A 17,955-nucleotide genomic window follows, 5' to 3' on the forward strand; every position below is an offset into this window, starting at 1 on the left:
ATGTCCAAACCACCTCAATCTGGCCTCTCTGACTTTATCTCCAAAACATCTAACGTGGGTTGTCCCTCTGATAAACTTATTCTTAATCCTATCCATCCTTGTCACTCCCAAAGAGAACCTCAACATCTTCAGCTCTGCTACCTCCAACTCTGCCTCCTGTCTTTTCTTCAGCGCCACTGTCTCTAAGCCGTAGAGCATCGCTGGTCTCACCACTGTCCTGTACACCTTTCCTTTCATTCTCGCTGATACTCTTTTATCGCACAACACACCTGACACTTTTCTCCACCCATTCCAACCTGCCCGTACCCGCCTCTTCACCTCCTTTCCACACTCTCCGTTGCTCTGGACCGTTGACCCTAAGTACATAAAATCCTGCACCTTCTTTACCTCTGCTCCCTGTAGCCTCACCGATCCTCCTGGGTCCCTCTCATTTACACACATGTATTCTGTCTTGCTGCGGCTAACCTTCATTCCTCTGCTTTCCAGAGCATACCTCCACCTCTCCAAATTTTCCTCCACCTGTTCCCTGCTCTCACTACAAAGCACAATGTCATCTGCAAACATCATAGTCCATGGGGACTCCTGTCTTACCTAATCTGTCATCCTGTCCATCACCAGAGCAAACAAAAAGGGGCTTAGAGCCGATCCTTGATGCAGACCCACCTCCACTTTGAACTCTTCTGTCACACCTACAGCACATCTTACCACTGTCTTACAGCTCTCATACATGTCCTTCACCACTCTAACATACTTCCCTGCCACTCCAGACTTCCTCATACAATACCACAGCTCCTCTCTTGGCACCCTGTCATACGCTTTCTCTAAATCTACAAAGACACAATGCAACTCCCTGTTACCTTCTCTGTACTTCTCCGCCAGCATCCTTAAAGCAAATACTGCATCTGATGTACTCTTTCTAGGCATAAAATCATATTGCTGCTCACAAATGCTCACCTCTGCCCTTAACCTAGCTTCCACTACTCTTTCCCACAGCTTCATTGTCTGGCTCATTAGCTTTATACCTCTATAATTGCCACAGCTTTGCACATCTCCCTTGTTCTTAAAAATGGGCCCAATACACTTTTCCTCCATTCCTCTGGAATCCTTTCACTCCAAGATCTTGTTAAACAAACTTGTCAAAAACTCTATTGCCACCTCTCCTAAGCACTTCCATACCTCCACAGGTATGTCATCAGGACCAACAGCCTTTCCACTCTTCATCCTCTTCAACGCCTTTCTCACCTCACTTCTACCAATATTTGCTACTTCCTGTTCCACAACAGTCACCTCTTCTACTCTTTGTTCTCTTTCGTTTTCCTCATTCATCAACTCCTTAAAGTACTCCTTCCATCTTTCCATCACCCTCCTGGCGTCTGTCAGTACATTTCCATCTCTATCTTTGATCACTCTAACCTGCTGCACATCCTTCCCATCTTTATCTCTCTGCCTTGCCAACCTGTACAGATCCCCCTCTCCCTCCTTACTGTCTAGCCTAGCATACAAGTCCTCATATGCTCTTTGTTTGGCCTTTGCCACCTCTACCTTTACCTAACTCTGCATCTCCCTGTACTCCTGTCTACTCTCTTCAGTCCTCTCAGTGTCCCACTTCTTCTTAGCTAGCCTCTTTCCCTGTATACACTCCTGGACTTCCTCATTCCACCACCAAGTCTCCTTGTCCACTTTCCCCTTACCTGATGATACACCAAGTACCCTCCTACCTGTCTCCCTGATCACATTGGCTGTAGTTGTCCAGTCAACTGAAAGCACCTCCTGACCACCCATAGCCTGTCTCAACTCCTCCCTAAAGACTTCACAACATTCTTCCTTTCTCAGCTTCCACCACTTTGTCCTCTGCTCTGCCTTTGTTCTCTTCGCCTTCCTCACCACCAGGGTTATTTTACACACCACCATTCTGTGGTGTCTGGCTACACTCTCCCCTACCAACACTTTGCAGTCACTGATCTCTTTCAGGTTACAACGTCGACACAAGATGTAGTCGACCTGAGTGCTTCTGCCTCCACTCTTATATGTCACCCTATGTTCCTGCCTCTTCTGGAAGAAAGTATTTACTACTGCCATTTCCATCCTCTTTGCAAAGTCCACCACCATCTGCCCTTCTACATTCCTGTCCTGAAGACCAAACCTGCCTATCACATTTTCATCACCTCTGTTCCCTTCCCCAACATGTCCATTGAAGTCTGCACCAATCACCACTCTTTCACCTCTGGGGATGCTCTGCATCACTTCATCTAACTCACTCCAGAATTTCTCCTTCTCTTTTAACTCACATCCTACCTGTGGGGCAAAACCACTAACAACATTGAACATTATCCCTTCAATTTCCAGCTTCAGACTCATCACCCTATCTGATACTCTCTTCACCTCTAGAACATTCCTTACAAACTCCTCTTTAGAATAACTCCTACTCCATTTCTTTTCCTATCCACATCATGGTAAAACAATTTGAACCCTGATCCTAAGCTTCTAGCCTTGCTACCTTTCCACCTGGTCTCCTGGACACACAGTACATCCACCTTTCTTCTCTGCATCATATCAACTAACTCTCTTCCCTTCCCTGTCATGGTCCCAACATTCAAAGTCCCTACTATCACTCCTAAACTCTTGCCTTTCCTCTTCTCTCTCTGCTTTCGAACACGCCTTCCTCCTCTCCTTCTTCGACCAACAGTAGCCCAATTTCCACCAGCACCCTGTAGGTCAACAGCAACAGTGGCGGTCGTTGTTAACCCGGGCCACGACCGATCTGGTATGGGAATTATATTCTTGATTCGCATCGTTGATTTGGCAAATGTTTTACGTCGGATGCCCTTCCTGACACAACCCTCTGACTTTTAGCACTCTCAAATACATATTTACCCAAATATTATGCCGGGAACATGATTTCCTGAAATACAGGCTATGAGATTCTCCCACCTGTCTGTCTCTGTGTGTGTGTGTGTGTGTGTGTGTGTGTGTGTGTGTGTGTGTGTGTGTGTGTGTTTGTGTGTGTGTGTGTGTGTGTGTGTTTGCGTGTGCTTGCTGTGTATATATAGCATTGGGTCTGTATGCATGGAGTTCTCTCCATGCTTGGTGGGTTTCCTCTAAGTTCTCTGGTTTGTGTGTGTATGTGTGTAAGAATGTTGACCAAAGGTCCTAATATGATCATACAAAATAAGATATATTACTTACTCATCGTCTATTCCGCTTTATCCTATATTCAGGGCCCCAGGAGGTTTAGAGCACAAGGTGAAGTACACCCTGGACAGGGTGCCAATCTATCACAGAGCACACACATACACACACTAAAGGACTGTGGGAGGAAACCGGAGTACCCAGAGGTTACCAAGCTACCAATCAAATTGGTACACTGGAGGGGTCTTATTAACATTTTCCATACAGATAAAAACAGATAGTACATAAGCAGACTGTTGAATTGACCCAGTGGAGTGTTAGTATGATGGGGTGTGCCCTGTAATTTAGCTGCACTGTAGTCTGATGAATTAGCCAAGAAAAAAAACTTTAGCCAGGAAGTACGTTACACAAATGCTATCGGGAAATTACATTATATGATTTTTTTAACGATTTATTTGTGAATTACTGTGTCAAATAAGTATTTGATCACTTCCTTATCAGCCAGATTTCTGACCCTCAAAGACCAGTTATTTTGCTTTTAAATAGTCCATATGCTTCTTACGGAGCCACTCCGTGGTTTTTCTGGCTGTGTGCTTTAGGTCATTGTCATGTGGGAAACCCAGCCACGATTGAGGGAAGGAGGTTTTTGCCCAATATGTCACAAAACATGGCCCTGTTCATCCTCTCCTTAATACAGTACAGTCGTCCTGTCGCTTGTGCAGAAAAAGACCCCCAGAGCATGATGCTTCCAGCCCCATGCTTCGCTGTAGGTATGGTATTATTGGGTTGATTCTCATCATTCTTCTTCCTCCAAACACAGCGAATGGAGTGATGACCAAAAAGCGCTACTTTGGTCTCATCTGACCTCAGGACTTTCTCCCATAACTCCTCTGGATCATCCAGATGGTCCCTGGCAAACTTCAGATGGGCCTGGACATGGGCTGACTTAAGCAGGGGAACCCTCTGTGCGATGCAAGATTTTAAACCATGAGGTTTTAGTGTATTACTAATAGTAGCCTTAAAAACGATGGTCCCAGCTGGTCCCTGTCTTCACGGCATTGACCAGCTCCTCCCGTGTAGTTCTGGGCTGATTCTTCACCATTCTTAGCATCATTGATACCCCATTTATCTACTTAGACGTTGGCTGATTGTGGTGTGCACAGGTGTCTTTGTAACAGCTAACGACCTCAAACAGGTGCTACTAATTTAGAATCATGAGCAGAGTGAAGCTGGACTATTTAAAAGCAAAATAACAGGTCTTTGAGGGTCAGAAATCTGGCTGATAAGCAAGTGATCAAATGCTTACTTGACACAGTAATTCACACATAAATTGTTTAAAAATCATACAATGTGATTTTAGATTTTTCTTTTTCTCTCACAGTGGAGGGGTCTACAATTTTCAGCATAGGTGCATACCTATGCTGAAATTTGTAGACCCCTCCATGATTTCTACGTAAGAGAACTTGCAAAATCACAGAGTGATGAAATACTTATTGACCTCACATATATATATATATATATATATATATATATATATATATGGGTCAATGACGTGACGCCCCCTTTTTCTGTCCGGGTTAATTTTATTTTGCAGAAAAAACTAAAAAATACATCTACTTGTTATACCTTCTTTACCAACTAAACCACTCTAACTTTTCCAAATTTTTAAGTTTTTCATCATTTTTCTGCTATCCGAAGTGCCAAAACATCATATGGGGCGACGGCCTTGACTTTAGTTAGGACAACTGGTTTAAAAACACTTTAAATCAACTTAAATATATCCCTTTTCCTAGTTGGCATAATTTTAAACATGTTTTACATCCATTGACAAAACTATAAAGCATTTGCTCATATATTTCTATCATGATATACAAACGAATGTTGTCCGAATTATGTTGATTCTATCCATTTTATCCGGGGCGACCATCAACAAACCACAATTTTGGGACCTTTATTTTAAAAAACATCTCAAGGATGGGATACTGCATCAGCCAGACACAAGTGAAGACCCCCTGGAAACAACTGTATAGTAAATCAGTCTCTCTCATATAGTAAGAAAAAGCTGTTTTTTAACTGCTGTGATGTCGTAGTCACTTTTGGTCATCATGTGGGGCGACCACCCCAACACTGTGAATTATATATATATTTTTTTCCACAAATCTATATTTTGATGATAAATTTGATAGTGCTTTGTCACTAGAAGAAGCTAGTTTGGTTTCTGAGGCTAACTGTTAGCCTGTTATACTTGAGTAAACTTGAAAACATCATGTGGGGCGACCACTGCTAAATGTTTTAAATGATAGATATATGTCCTATATTTGTAGTTTTCATATTCTATACATCAATTATATACATAGAGTTAATTGTTTAAGTATAATTATTTGTATATTTTATCTTTTTTTTTTCTAAATTCAGCCATTTTCCATTCCTTTTATAGGGATAAACATTTATTTTAACTGGATAATGAAGGAGATTCTGATATTATTGAATGAACTTGTGAAATAATGGTTTTCATAAAATGAAAGGGCACCAAAGTTTATCTTTCTTCATCAATTTATCTACTTACTGATATGAGTTCAACTAGTCTTAATGATACATAAAAATGTGAATTCTGAGATATATTACGGTCGCCCCAGATTACTTTTTTAAGGCTATGTTTTATTAACTTAAGTGTAAAAACACTAAAATGACAATTTTTTTACTTTTCTTTATAAAGGCACGTGTACACTACATTCCAAATGTTTAGAAAATGGCCAAACATATCCATATTTTCGGCGGTATTTTAAAATTGGCCTATTAAAAAGTCTTATCTGTCAATGACCCATATATATATATATATATATACAGTGAAGTCAATATATATTTATATATACTACCTGTATATAAGCCATGATTGCACTGGTGAAGTTGCCTGCCGTCACGACTGCGTTGCCTATTGATAACAGATTATCATCAACATCTAATATGACAGCATCCCAGGAAACGTGGGTGGATAAAACCTCCAGCACCGGAAACGCGTTCATCATCTCCGAGCATGACGTAAGAGAGAGTGAACAGGAAAGCAGCAGGACCAGACGGCATCTCAGGTCGTTTTCTCAGAGCCTGCGCAGACCAGCTAGCACCTGTGTTCACAGAGATATTCAACCTCTCTTTATCTCAGTCGGTGATCCCCACATGCTTCAAAGAGTCCATCATTGTTCCTTTCCCGAAGAAACCTTCGCTCTGAAACTATCACCCTGTAGCCCTCACCTCAGTGGTGATGAAGTGCTATGTGCGGCTGGTCAAGGACTTCATCATTTCTTCTCTACCAGACACACTTGACCCACTACAGTTTGCTTACTGTCCAAATCGTTTAACTAATAATGCCATCTCTCACCTCCTCAACACATCACTTACTCACTTGAACACTAGAGGGAAATTATGTTAAAATGCTCTTTATCGACTACAGCTCAGCTGCACCTGGGAATTAGCTCATCTCCGTGCCAGTGGATCTCTAATTTCCTAACTGGCAGACCACAGGCAGTAAAGATGGGCGGACATGTCTCAACCTCCCTCCCTCTCAGCACTGGAGCCCCCCAGGGTTGTGTTCTGAGCCCCCAGCTGTACTCTTTGTTCACGTATGACTGTGTGGCCACTACCAGCTCCACCACCGTCATTAAGTTTGCTGACGACACCATCGTGGTGGGCCTGATCTCTGACAACAACGAGACGGCCTACCTGAAGGAGATTAGGAATCTGGAGAACTGGTGCCAGAGGAACAACCTTCTTCTAAACGTCAGTAAGACAAAGGAGTTGATAGTGGACTTCAGCACTAAGCAGGAGAGGAACTACCAGACCCCTGTCATCAACAAGAGCCCAATTTAGAGAGTGGATAGCTTTAAATACCTTGGTGTTCACATCACGCAGGACCTGTCATGTCAACTGTAGACAGTGTTCATTTTGCTGCCTTCCAACCTCTCCGGGAAAGAGGGAGTCTGGCTTTGTGTCCTGGCCGAATTGATGAACTCTAAATTCTTGTGGTCGGTCTTGTCCACGAATCGTTGGACTGCACTCTCCAGCCAGTGACACCACTTACCCAAAGCCAGTCTAACTGCCAACAACTCCAGATAGACCAATTCTTATTTTGGTGGACCAAAGTGGAGTTTTTTGGCCTTAATGCACAGTATTATGTTTCAGCAGGAACACCTCATACCCACTCTCAAGTGTTGGAGGGGTGGTGATTTAAGCTTGTGTTTGCTGTCAGACAGATGGGCTCACATTTGCCTCTATATACCATAGGCCCTGTGGCTAAAAAAAACAAGCCCAAATCATTACCCCTCCATCGTGTGACAGTGGGTATGAGGTGTTCCTGCTGCAACATGAGACTGGACATTAAGGCCAAAAAATAAGAAGTTTCTGTTAAAATGCTGTTTAGTTTCCCCAAACATGGAACTGGGCATTAAGGCCAAACAACAACAGGAGCCAACTTTACAGTTTCACAAAAATAAAGTAACATTGCTGAGCTTCACTCTATTTTATTTCCCTGGCAGGTTTATTAAAGCATTCTTTTAACCATGAACTTTCCCAGTCCTGATGCATGCTCCTTGTCTGAGTGCCTGATAGAGGATAAAGCTGAGATTGAATTTCTGCGTTCTAAGCCCACTTGCTTCATTATCTTTGGAAAACCAGTAAGTGTTAACATACCTTTTGGCTTAAAAATACTTCAGGGCACTTTAAAAATTATTATTTTATTTATTTGTTGCAGCCTAAATTATTAACTGTTTACTATAATACATGCAATTTTATTATACCTGGAACAGTACATAATGTGTCAAATACACTATGTGGCCAAAGATTTGTGAACCCCTGATCATCATACTTATATGTGGTTCTGAAAACTGCTGCCACAAAGTCTAATGCACTCAGTTGTACAAAATGTCTCTTTACATTGTAGCATTACAGTTTTTCTTCATTGAGATTAACAGTAGAAGCGCCGAGCCAGTGGCACCTACTTTTAACGCGGTTCACCAGTCATTTGACCGCCTATTGTTTTGAATGGGAAGCTGTCGCGGACACACAATGATCGCTAGATGGTGCTTTCACCCAAAGCAAATAGTTTAGCTTAAAGATAAACTTGTACTTGAGCAATCCCCTCTCAAGAGAGTGCCATAATCTATTATAATCTAATTACACTAGATTATGATATATCTATCATAATCTAGTGTAACTAATTAACACTAACCTAAATCATTGTTCATGAGTTTCAGCTGAAACTAATTCTATACATAAAAATGTAAATGCAGATTCCAAATAAATAAATATGCTTGCTATTTTATATATATAAAGGATTATTAGGAACACCTGTAAAATTTCTCCATAATGCAATTATCTAATCAACCAATCACATGGCAGTTGCTTCAATGCATTTAGTGATGTGGTCCTGGTCAAGAAAATCTCCTGAACTCCAAACTGAATGTCAGAATGGAAAAGAAAGGTGATTTAAGCAATTTTGAGTGTGGCATGGTTGTTGGTGCCAGACAGTGTTGCCTTTGACTGAAATATCCACTCGTTACAACCGAGGTATGCAGCAAAGCATTTGTGAAGCCACAACACGCACAACCTTGAGGCGGATGGGCTACAACAGCAGAAGACCCCACCGGGTACCACTCATCTCTACTACAAATAGGAAAAAGAGGCTACAATTTGCAAAAGCTCATCAAAATTGGACAGTTGAAGACTGGGAAAATGTTGCCTGGTCTGATGAGTCTCGATTTCTGTTGAGACGTTCAAATGGTAGAGTTAGAATTTGGCGTAAACAGAATGAGAACATGGATCCATCATGCCTTGTTACCACTGTGCAGGCTGGTGGTGTAATGGTGTGGGGGATGTTTTCTTGGCACACTTTAGGCCCCATAGTGCCAATCAGGCATCGTTTAAATGCCATGGGCTACCTGAGCATTGTTTCTGACCATGTCCATCCCTTTATGACCACCATGTACCTATCCTCTGATGGCTACATCCAGCAGGATAATGCACCATGTCACAAAGCTCGAATCATTTCACATTGGTTTCTTAAACACAACAATGAGGTCACTGCACTAAAATGGCCCCCACAGTCACCAGATCTCAACCCAATAGAGCATCTTTGGGATGTGGTGGAACGGGAGCTTCGTGCCCTGGATGTGCATCCCACAAATCTCCATCAACTGCAAGATGCTATCCTATCAATACGGGCCAACATGTCTAAAGAATGCTTTCAGCACCTTGTTGAATCAATGCCACGTAGAATTGAGGCAGTTCTGAAGACGAAAGGTAGAGGCGGGCGATACTACAAAATTTTGTATCGATCGGATAACAAGTAGGGCCAATATCGCAGATACCGATACTGATATCAATATATATATATATATTTTTTAGCACACTTTATAAACTACATCTACAAAATTATTCATTTTAGTCTATAGCCAATCCATTTGTAGCTTTAAAAAGCAATCCTATAGTGTCCCTCCTTTTATGGGTGAATTAAACACACACACACCGTGAACACACATCCAGGACAGTGCAGTTATTTGTTAATTTTAGTTTTCATTTAAAAACATTAATGAAGATTTATAAATATTGTAAAAAATTTATTATTTATTTTTAGTTGTCTATTAATACATTGTTAACAAATGACACTTTATTTGTAAAGTGTTACCATTTTTCAACACCGGCAAAATAATCAGTTTAGTTTTAATATAAAACCCCAGTTTTACAAAAAATACCACAGTTAAACTATGGTTAGTGTAAGCATTGTTAATTTGTGGTTTATATTACCCATGGGCATGTTTTGTTACAACAACTATGGTGATGACACTTCATGCTGAAGATCCAATATGACTAAAAACATATTTTTACCAGTGTTAGCTACCTGCATATTTCTGAAGCTAAAAGGATTCTGCCAGTGACTTCTGTCTCGCTGCCGGCGGCGCTCTGTCTGACAGATTGCCTCTTGTCTCTCTCTTTGTAGTTCCGAGCTCTCCTTGTCATGTCGCTTTATGTGTTTGTGTAAGTTGGTGGTGTTACCACAGCGAATGACCTTTTTACAGACGTCGCAATTTGCTGTGTTTTCATTCACAGCAGTAAAATATTTCCACACAGCGCTCCGTTTCTTATCTGCCAGCTCCATGATACCAAGGCAGACACGCACCTTGCTCTCACGCTCTTTGCAGCTGCTTGTTTTTGGTGCTGCTGAGTCACGTGATGGTAGGGCAACAAAACAGAGCAGAGCAGGGAGGGGTGACCAATGTGTGTGGCGTGTGAAAGGAGCTGCATAAAAGAAAGCGTTACATACAAGCTCATTAAAAAAAAAAAACTTAATATCGATATTTTGACTTTTGGATCGATCATTTTCAACACAACCCCTTACAATCGAAAGTATCAATATTAAGGATCGATACGCCCACCCCTAGTGAAAGGGGGTCAAACACCGTATGTATATAAAGATATATATATAATAGCATGCATATTTATACATTTGGAGTCTGCATCTATATTTTTATGTATATAATTAGTTTCAGCCAAATCATTAAAACTAACAATAGACAATGGCACTCTCTTGAGAGGGGATTGGAAAGTGTTATTCATTTATTTATTCTCTACATGGGCCCTAACTGCACAGACCAAACTGTTACCTTCTTGTACTGTTAAAAAAATTCTAAATATCAATAATGTCACTATGCAGATGTTACACCCAGTGATAGTTACCGAAACCTTTGGTTTAGTTCTCATTGAGTGGCCACACATCAGTTCCACATTTCCACATTCCCGAATAGGCGCATGGTCCGTTGCCTAGCAACACCGAACGGAATGAGGCAGAATCGTGGTGTTTGCTTCAGTTATGACATACCTTATTTTATTATCTGCTGTGGTAGATCTGATTTATTTAAACCCAATAATAAAGCTTTATATCCCCAGGAGGGGTCATTACATTGTTTTAGCATAGATCTAAAGCACTGTCACACTAAAAAAACATCCGACAGTTCAGAAGCTTCAAATAGAATGAACGAACTAATGAATTTTCTCAAAACGTTATAAAATTAAGTTGAGCTAAATTCCTAAATCTCCTTATAAAATATCGCTGATCATCAACGCCAGAATAAATGGTGAATTGTCAATATTTATATATATATATATATATATATATATATATATATAAACTGCATATATGGAATAAAATCTATCTATCTATCTATCTATATATATATATATATATATATATATATATATATATATATATATAAACTGCATATATGGAATAAAATCTTAGATAATTACATATACACACTGAATGACGCATAGATAGTATGCACGATCCCTTGCACCATCTGCTGAGAGAAATAAGAATCGCAGGTTGAAAAAGGCAGGAAACGGCATGACCGGCGCGCAGCTGTTAGCGATTTCACATAAATAAAAGCACAATAGCTTTATACTGGCTTTTACTGGTGTGATTTTGAAAATGTAAGCATGCAGGGTGATTAAGCTCACAGGTCTAGGAAAAGTCATGAAAGGCGGGTTCTGGAATTTGATCGAGTGTGAAGTATTATTTTTCCTCATTTCGGTCAAATGACCAGTGCTCGGCGCTTATGGTGTTAATAGGTCCAAACCCTCATCCAGCAAGATGACGCCCCTCTCAGATCCACAAAGCCAGCTTCATGAAGGCCTAAACGTGTGTGGTAAATTTGAAGTGGAAGAACTTGGGTGCCTTGCACAAAGCTCAGGTTCAACTCCACTGAAGGTTCAATTCCACTGAACACTTTTGGATGAAAGAATCTTGAATTTAGAATCTGCAGAAAATTAACAAGCATGTGGGTGTGAAGATCAAGTGTCCACATACTTTTGACCAGATAGTGTATCAACCATTATTTGCCACATATTAAAGTTGCACTGAAACTTTTAATGTAAAAAGTAAAAAAAAGGGGGTGCAACTTGTTTCAAGTGTACACAATATATATATATATATATATATATATATATATATATATATATATATATACACTTAAAACAAGTTGCACCCTTAAGTTTTATTTTGTTTTCTAATAATTTTATTTTATAGGGTGCTGGGAAGTCGACCCTTGCTAAAAAACTTGCTCAGACTTGGGGATGTGTCCTCATCAATGGTAACATTTAGTCTGTAATTTAAATCAGTCGGCCACTTCCAGCTCTGCACCTTTGTGTATTGTCTATATTTTTCTCTTTCAGACACAGAGTTGCTCAGCAGTCATATTCATGATGGTACAGAGCAAGGGACAGAGGTGTGTATTTGTGTGTATTCGGTGTTATTTTTTTTTTATACAGTGAAAGCCGTGGACCCAGAAGCACTTTTGTACCATGATGTATTGGATGTGATTAGTTTTTAGAAATCCTGAAAAAAGGAAACAGCATTCCAGAGGAGAAGATGATGACATTAGTTCTTGAAAAACTAAAAACACCAGAAGTGGAAAACTATGGTAAGATGACTTAAGACAACTTAATCAATTTATTGCAGTTAATGATTACAAGAGATGTTTAATTTCACAGCCAGACGATTATAGAGGCTTAGAACTCAACAACTTTTATAATCCATAAAAAGACTTATAATAATAACAGGAATAATTTGTCTGTGTTGTTCTTGATCAGGCTATGTTCTGTCATGCCTACCATCAATATCTGGGGAATATCTAAACATACAAGAGCAAATAGAATTGATTAAAAATCAAAGGTACCCTCCAGACATCATCATTAACATTAAGGTATATTCCTGACTTATCTTGTTTTTCCAGAGTTGTGTATAATTGAGCACATGGTTTCAGTAAGAATCTGAAATAACATATCCATGTTTACTATGGACCAAAAGTTAAGCACACACCTGAACCATGAGCAGCAATGTAAAGTCATCTGTGTCTATTTGAATAGTTTGGATGATTTCTGCTTGTTGTCTTTGGATGTAGTGTGCAGACAAGGATCTGATCAATCGCCTTGCAGGTCAGAGGCAGCACCCAAACATGCAGCTGGGGAATCCAGTGAAAAAGTCATCTGTGATTGATGCAGAGGAAACAGGTGAGGAAGATGACGATGAGCAAGTGGAAGAGGAGGCAGAGGAAGAGGTAAAACACTACTAAGTGGTTATACATTCTAACAATTGTGCTTAACAATAATAATCATGACATAATTAGTACAAAAATGTTTAAGAGTTAGATTTTCTAAATCAATCCAATACCAATGTTGTCCCAATGACTGTACCATTGTCAAAATAACCTCACCAAAACGTTTTGACAATAAAAATTTCTGTTGGGTAAGAATTATATACCATAATAATTCTGTGTTTGTGTGTATGCACACAGGAGGACAAGATGAGTGACTTGGTCAAGTTAAAAGAGTATTTTCCTGAGGAGGCCCATCGCAGGATTCTCCTTTATAAAGACACAATGCTTAAGCCTTTGGAGGTGGGAAAATCTCAAGTCTGTCGTCTACATAGCTACAATAATGAATTATCAGAATCTTTTATGTAAATACAGTTAAACCTTGGATTGCAAGTATAATTCATTTTGAAGGGTTGTTTGTAATCCAAAGCACTCGTATATCAAAGTGAACTTCCCCATAAGAAAAATGGAAACTCAGATGATTTGTTTCATAACCCAGAAATATTTATATAAAAACAATTAATACAAAATATAAAGTAAAAATAAAACTAACTTACCTGCACTTTGGAAAGAATCATAGCTGGCGTGAGTTGGAGAGAGGAAAGGAGGAAGAGGCGGTTGTTGTGTAGGACGCGATTTCACTCACACACACACACACACACACACACACACACAGAGAGAGAGAGAGAGAGACACACACTCTACAATCGCAGACCAAGTTACTCGTTGTTTAAGGTTTTACTGTATGTGCAAATCTATATACTAATGTCAAACATAATGTGACGAATCTTTTGATTTATTTTACATAACAGTTATACACAATAATTTAAGCAAACAATCTATTTCAATGTAAAGCATTTCAGCATTTTAAGCCAGAACACAGAGAGAAGGAGACACAGAAAACTGTGTGTCAGATCAGAAAACTGAGAGAGAAAGGAGTAAATAGTGAATGTAGAACAGTGTAGCGTGCAGGGTTGAAGCCTTTGGTAAGGTTGATCGCGCTCTGCAAACACACGCAATGGGCGACATCTTTCGAGTTTTGAGACGGTGATACCAACGAGTTGGTTGAAGTATAGTAGTGACCCCTTCATGGCAGATTCCTTGGGGTGGTGGGAAAGATTGGAGTCTTCTTTAGTACACAAAAGGGAAGCCACATGAGTCAAAAGTATAGTACCCTGAGTATAGTACTCTTTGGACTGACACTTAGCTGTCCTTTTATTGTGGCCTGATGACTGTAGGATGGTAAATGCTGATGTGCTGCCATGCATGAAGAATTACAGCACAGTGGAACTGGCCTTGGTGCTGAACATACTGTCCTACTTTGTTTTTGCTAAGTATGAGGAGAGTGTGAACAATTATGTACATTGGTTGCAGGCCCTCTGTCACAAATGCATCAAGTTGTGCATTTCTTTTACAATTAATATTACAACAAAAAAAACCATACTAGTTAAGGAATCTAAATAAAATTCTTTAATACATTAACACTACTTTATATTTCCACATGCAGTCTACCCTTGTCCAAACTACACTATACTGTACATTAGAATGTTTATCTGGTATCTGTTAACTCTGGTTGTAGTAAAACACCAGGTTCTTCATGCCTCATTTTAAACCAATACAGAATTTACAATCTTTTTAATCTTATATAATCTTTTTAGTAAAACACTATTAGGTAAAACACTATCAGCTTTAGAGAAGGGTGATTGTGTGTTTTATGTGTTTAGGACTTCATGGCATCTCATGATCCCCGGTATTTGCTTGAAATTAATGGAAACAAGGATCCAAAGGAGAATTTTGGGGTTAGTGACCTTCATCATATTGCGCTGCATAGACTTGATTCTTTAGCAGTTCATAAATGTGTGAAGCTTTTTAATTGTCTTTTGTATGTGTGTGTATATAGTGTGTAATATCTCACCTGGACTCCATGGCTGTGAGGAGAGCAGCTGTACCTATGCGCTTGGTAAACACAGATGAAGAGGAACTTCCTAAGGACATGGACGTTGTAATTAAAAAATATATAATTTTCTCTCTGATTACAAACAAGGCTAGGTGCTGCTGCTCCTTTTTAACATACATATTTTATATCTTATATCATGTAGGAAGAGCAGTTAAACATGCTGTCCTACAGAAAGACCATAGCTCCAGGATTCCGTTGGCAAAGGAGTCACTGGGGCTGTACTTGCCCTGTTGCTTTCAAAGAAGGCAGAATGATCAAAGGCAATCCTGAATTTTCCGTCAGGTCAGTAAATAAAGGTAGATGATAAAAAAAGCCTTATACTGTATACTGTAGACTGTAACCTGTAGACTGTAGACTTTACAAAGCTGACCTGAGTATACGGAACAAAATTAATTGCCTTTTCTTTATCCATACAGTTGTTTATCCTTTTGTTAGTCAGGAACATCTGTTTATTTATGGGTTTTTGTTTGTTTGTATTTTTCCCCTGTTGCACCAGCTTCTTGAATAAAATATACGTCCTGTCCTCCCAAGAGGCTCTGCAGAAGTTTCTGGTAAAGCCAAGATGGTACCTGCTCCCACCCATGCCACGCTCACCCTGCAGAGTGGCTGTGATTGGGCCATTACAGTCAGGAAAGAGCACTCTGAGCACACTTTTGGCTGAGTATTACGGTGCAGTTGTGATAGATATGAAGAAACTGATGGAAGGGGTCATGGACAAAGTCAGGCAAGAAGAGATGGAAAAAGCACTGCAGGAAGCAACGATTTCAGCAATGGAAAAGGTCAAAGTCCAGATGCACAAGGATGAGTGTGGTGAGAGCTGCCAGTGAAACTCCTTATACTAGAATACACTTCAAGAACACAAATTTGACTTAAAAAACTAAGGTTTATAGTATGTATTAGAATGTCTTTCTCTGTGGATGATGACAGGACCGGTGTCTGTAAGAAAGGAAACTTATACAGGTTACAGATTAGATGTACATGTTCACTTTCATAACTTTTGTCTGTCACCTCTCATGGTCTGTTGCCCTACATGTTGCTGTAGAAATGGAGGTGACAGAGGATCACCCGGATGTTCAAGCTTTTGTGGAAAAAGCCATGAAACAAGCAGAAAAGCTGCCAATAGAACAACTGGATGATGTGTATGCAGATGTCCTGGAAAAATGGATCAGACAGGTATGACCCTTGATTGGTGAGCATGTAGTGTCGCATAGTGACATGTAGTGCACTGGACAATAATGTGCAGTGTGATATGTCTTTTGTGCCTATACTTTACTTTTATTGTGTAACAGTAAAATATATTTTAAATAATTTATATTATATCTATTAATCGCCCCATTCAGTCATACTGGTGTAGTGTCAGGTCTCTAATCGAAGTGTAATTTGATGGTGATTTGTTAGATTAAGGTAGAAGATGCAGATGATGTGTTTAAAAGAGGCTGGGTGTTGGACAACTACCCCACCACCAAATCTCAGCTGATAAACATTCAGAAGCTGCATCCTGATCTCATGCCTGATATGGTGTTTTGTCTCAGTGACAGCGCGAAAGAAGGTGAGGCTAATATTTTAACAGGCCCACACATACAGTACTTGAAGTGATAATCATGTGTTTTACACTAATACAGATTTTGCAATCTTTTTACAAGTATACACTTTTGAAAAACAATAACAGGATTATTTTTGCTTGAGGGAAGGCTGGCTGTGTGTTTAAGACTACTGGCATCTCATGATCCTCTGTATTTGTCAGAAATTAATGAAAATTGATGGACAGTAATTTATTTAATTTAACGTCCACTCTCCTAATGTGTTTAGCATTTAGATTGTGCCTGAAGGTGCATTTGGTTATTCAGCATTCGGCAATTATAATTTGGTTCAATATTTATTTACAGGAAGTACAGTTCTGAGGAGGATTTATGAACAGAACAAGAAGGAGGTGGATGCAGTTGTACGAGCTGAACTACAGGAGGCGCAGCGACGGAAAGCAGAAGAAAGCCAAAACACTTAGTGAGTTAGAGGATAAGAGATTAACTAAATAAGGATTAGAGATAAACTTCTAGATCAGAATCAGTTTTATTAGCCAAGAATGCAAGCATACAAGTAAAGTAAGTACACGGGAACCTTGGATTACGAGTAACTTGGTCTGCAAGTGGAAAATCTTGATAAACGAGCGTGATCTTGAAATGCGAATAGTATGCATGCACTTTGTCTACCTAGCGGCTGAACCAATGGTTCTTCTCTCTGTGGTTCTTCTTCACGCTGTGGGATTGTGGGTAATCCATCCCATGCTTTGTCTCAGTGTACACCGCCCTGTAGCAGTGCAGGAGATCAATCTGTTTAATGACAAAGCAATGTCACATTTCTGTGAAATCCTCAAAAGGAGGCAAAAGCAAGTGTTATTAGAGCGGTTTCTTGTTAAAAAAATTTACTGAGAGACTCTCTGTCAGAGAGGAATGATTCCGTTAATGTGTGTGTGTGTGTGTTAGCGTGTGTGTGCAAAAGTTGTTCTACCACTCCTCCTCTTCTCTCTTATTCTACACTAGCCTCGATTCTTTTTAAAGATAAAGTGCATGTAATTTTTTTTTTAAATATTTTTTATTATTCATTTTTATAAGAATATTTTTAGGTTGTGTAATGAATCATTAGATTTTCAATGATTTCTTATGGGAAAATGAGATTTTATATACGTTTCAGGGATGAATTATGCTCGCAATTCAAATTTTAACTGTATTTGTA

At 39.6% G+C, this 17,955-nt stretch overlaps 1 protein-coding gene across 1 annotated transcript in view; it reads left to right on the plus strand.

Annotated features, from left to right (window-relative positions):
- Window positions 1-7,469: 7,469 nt before the first annotated feature.
- The window catches only part of ak9 (adenylate kinase 9), a 34,696-nt gene continuing 24,210 nt past the window's right edge, over window positions 7,470-17,955 (plus strand). Inside the window, exons 1-14 of the mRNA XM_053484055.1 lie at window positions 7,470-7,796; window positions 12,203-12,266; window positions 12,349-12,401; window positions 12,500-12,596; window positions 12,766-12,878; window positions 13,077-13,232; window positions 13,470-13,571; window positions 14,993-15,067; window positions 15,169-15,270; window positions 15,368-15,507; window positions 15,722-16,035; window positions 16,268-16,398; window positions 16,624-16,774; window positions 17,112-17,226. Coding sequence (XP_053340030.1) covers window positions 7,683-7,796; window positions 12,203-12,266; window positions 12,349-12,401; window positions 12,500-12,596; window positions 12,766-12,878; window positions 13,077-13,232; window positions 13,470-13,571; window positions 14,993-15,067; window positions 15,169-15,270; window positions 15,368-15,507; window positions 15,722-16,035; window positions 16,268-16,398; window positions 16,624-16,774; window positions 17,112-17,226 — 1,727 coding nt within the window. The 5' untranslated portion in view covers window positions 7,470-7,682. The remainder of the gene's footprint in view (window positions 7,797-12,202; window positions 12,267-12,348; window positions 12,402-12,499; window positions 12,597-12,765; window positions 12,879-13,076; window positions 13,233-13,469; window positions 13,572-14,992; window positions 15,068-15,168; window positions 15,271-15,367; window positions 15,508-15,721; window positions 16,036-16,267; window positions 16,399-16,623; window positions 16,775-17,111; window positions 17,227-17,955) is intronic.

The sequence above is a fragment of the Clarias gariepinus genome, chromosome 23, assembly GCF_024256425.1.
Source record: "Clarias gariepinus isolate MV-2021 ecotype Netherlands chromosome 23, CGAR_prim_01v2, whole genome shotgun sequence".
NCBI classification, from domain to species: Eukaryota; Metazoa; Chordata; class Actinopteri; order Siluriformes; family Clariidae; genus Clarias; species Clarias gariepinus.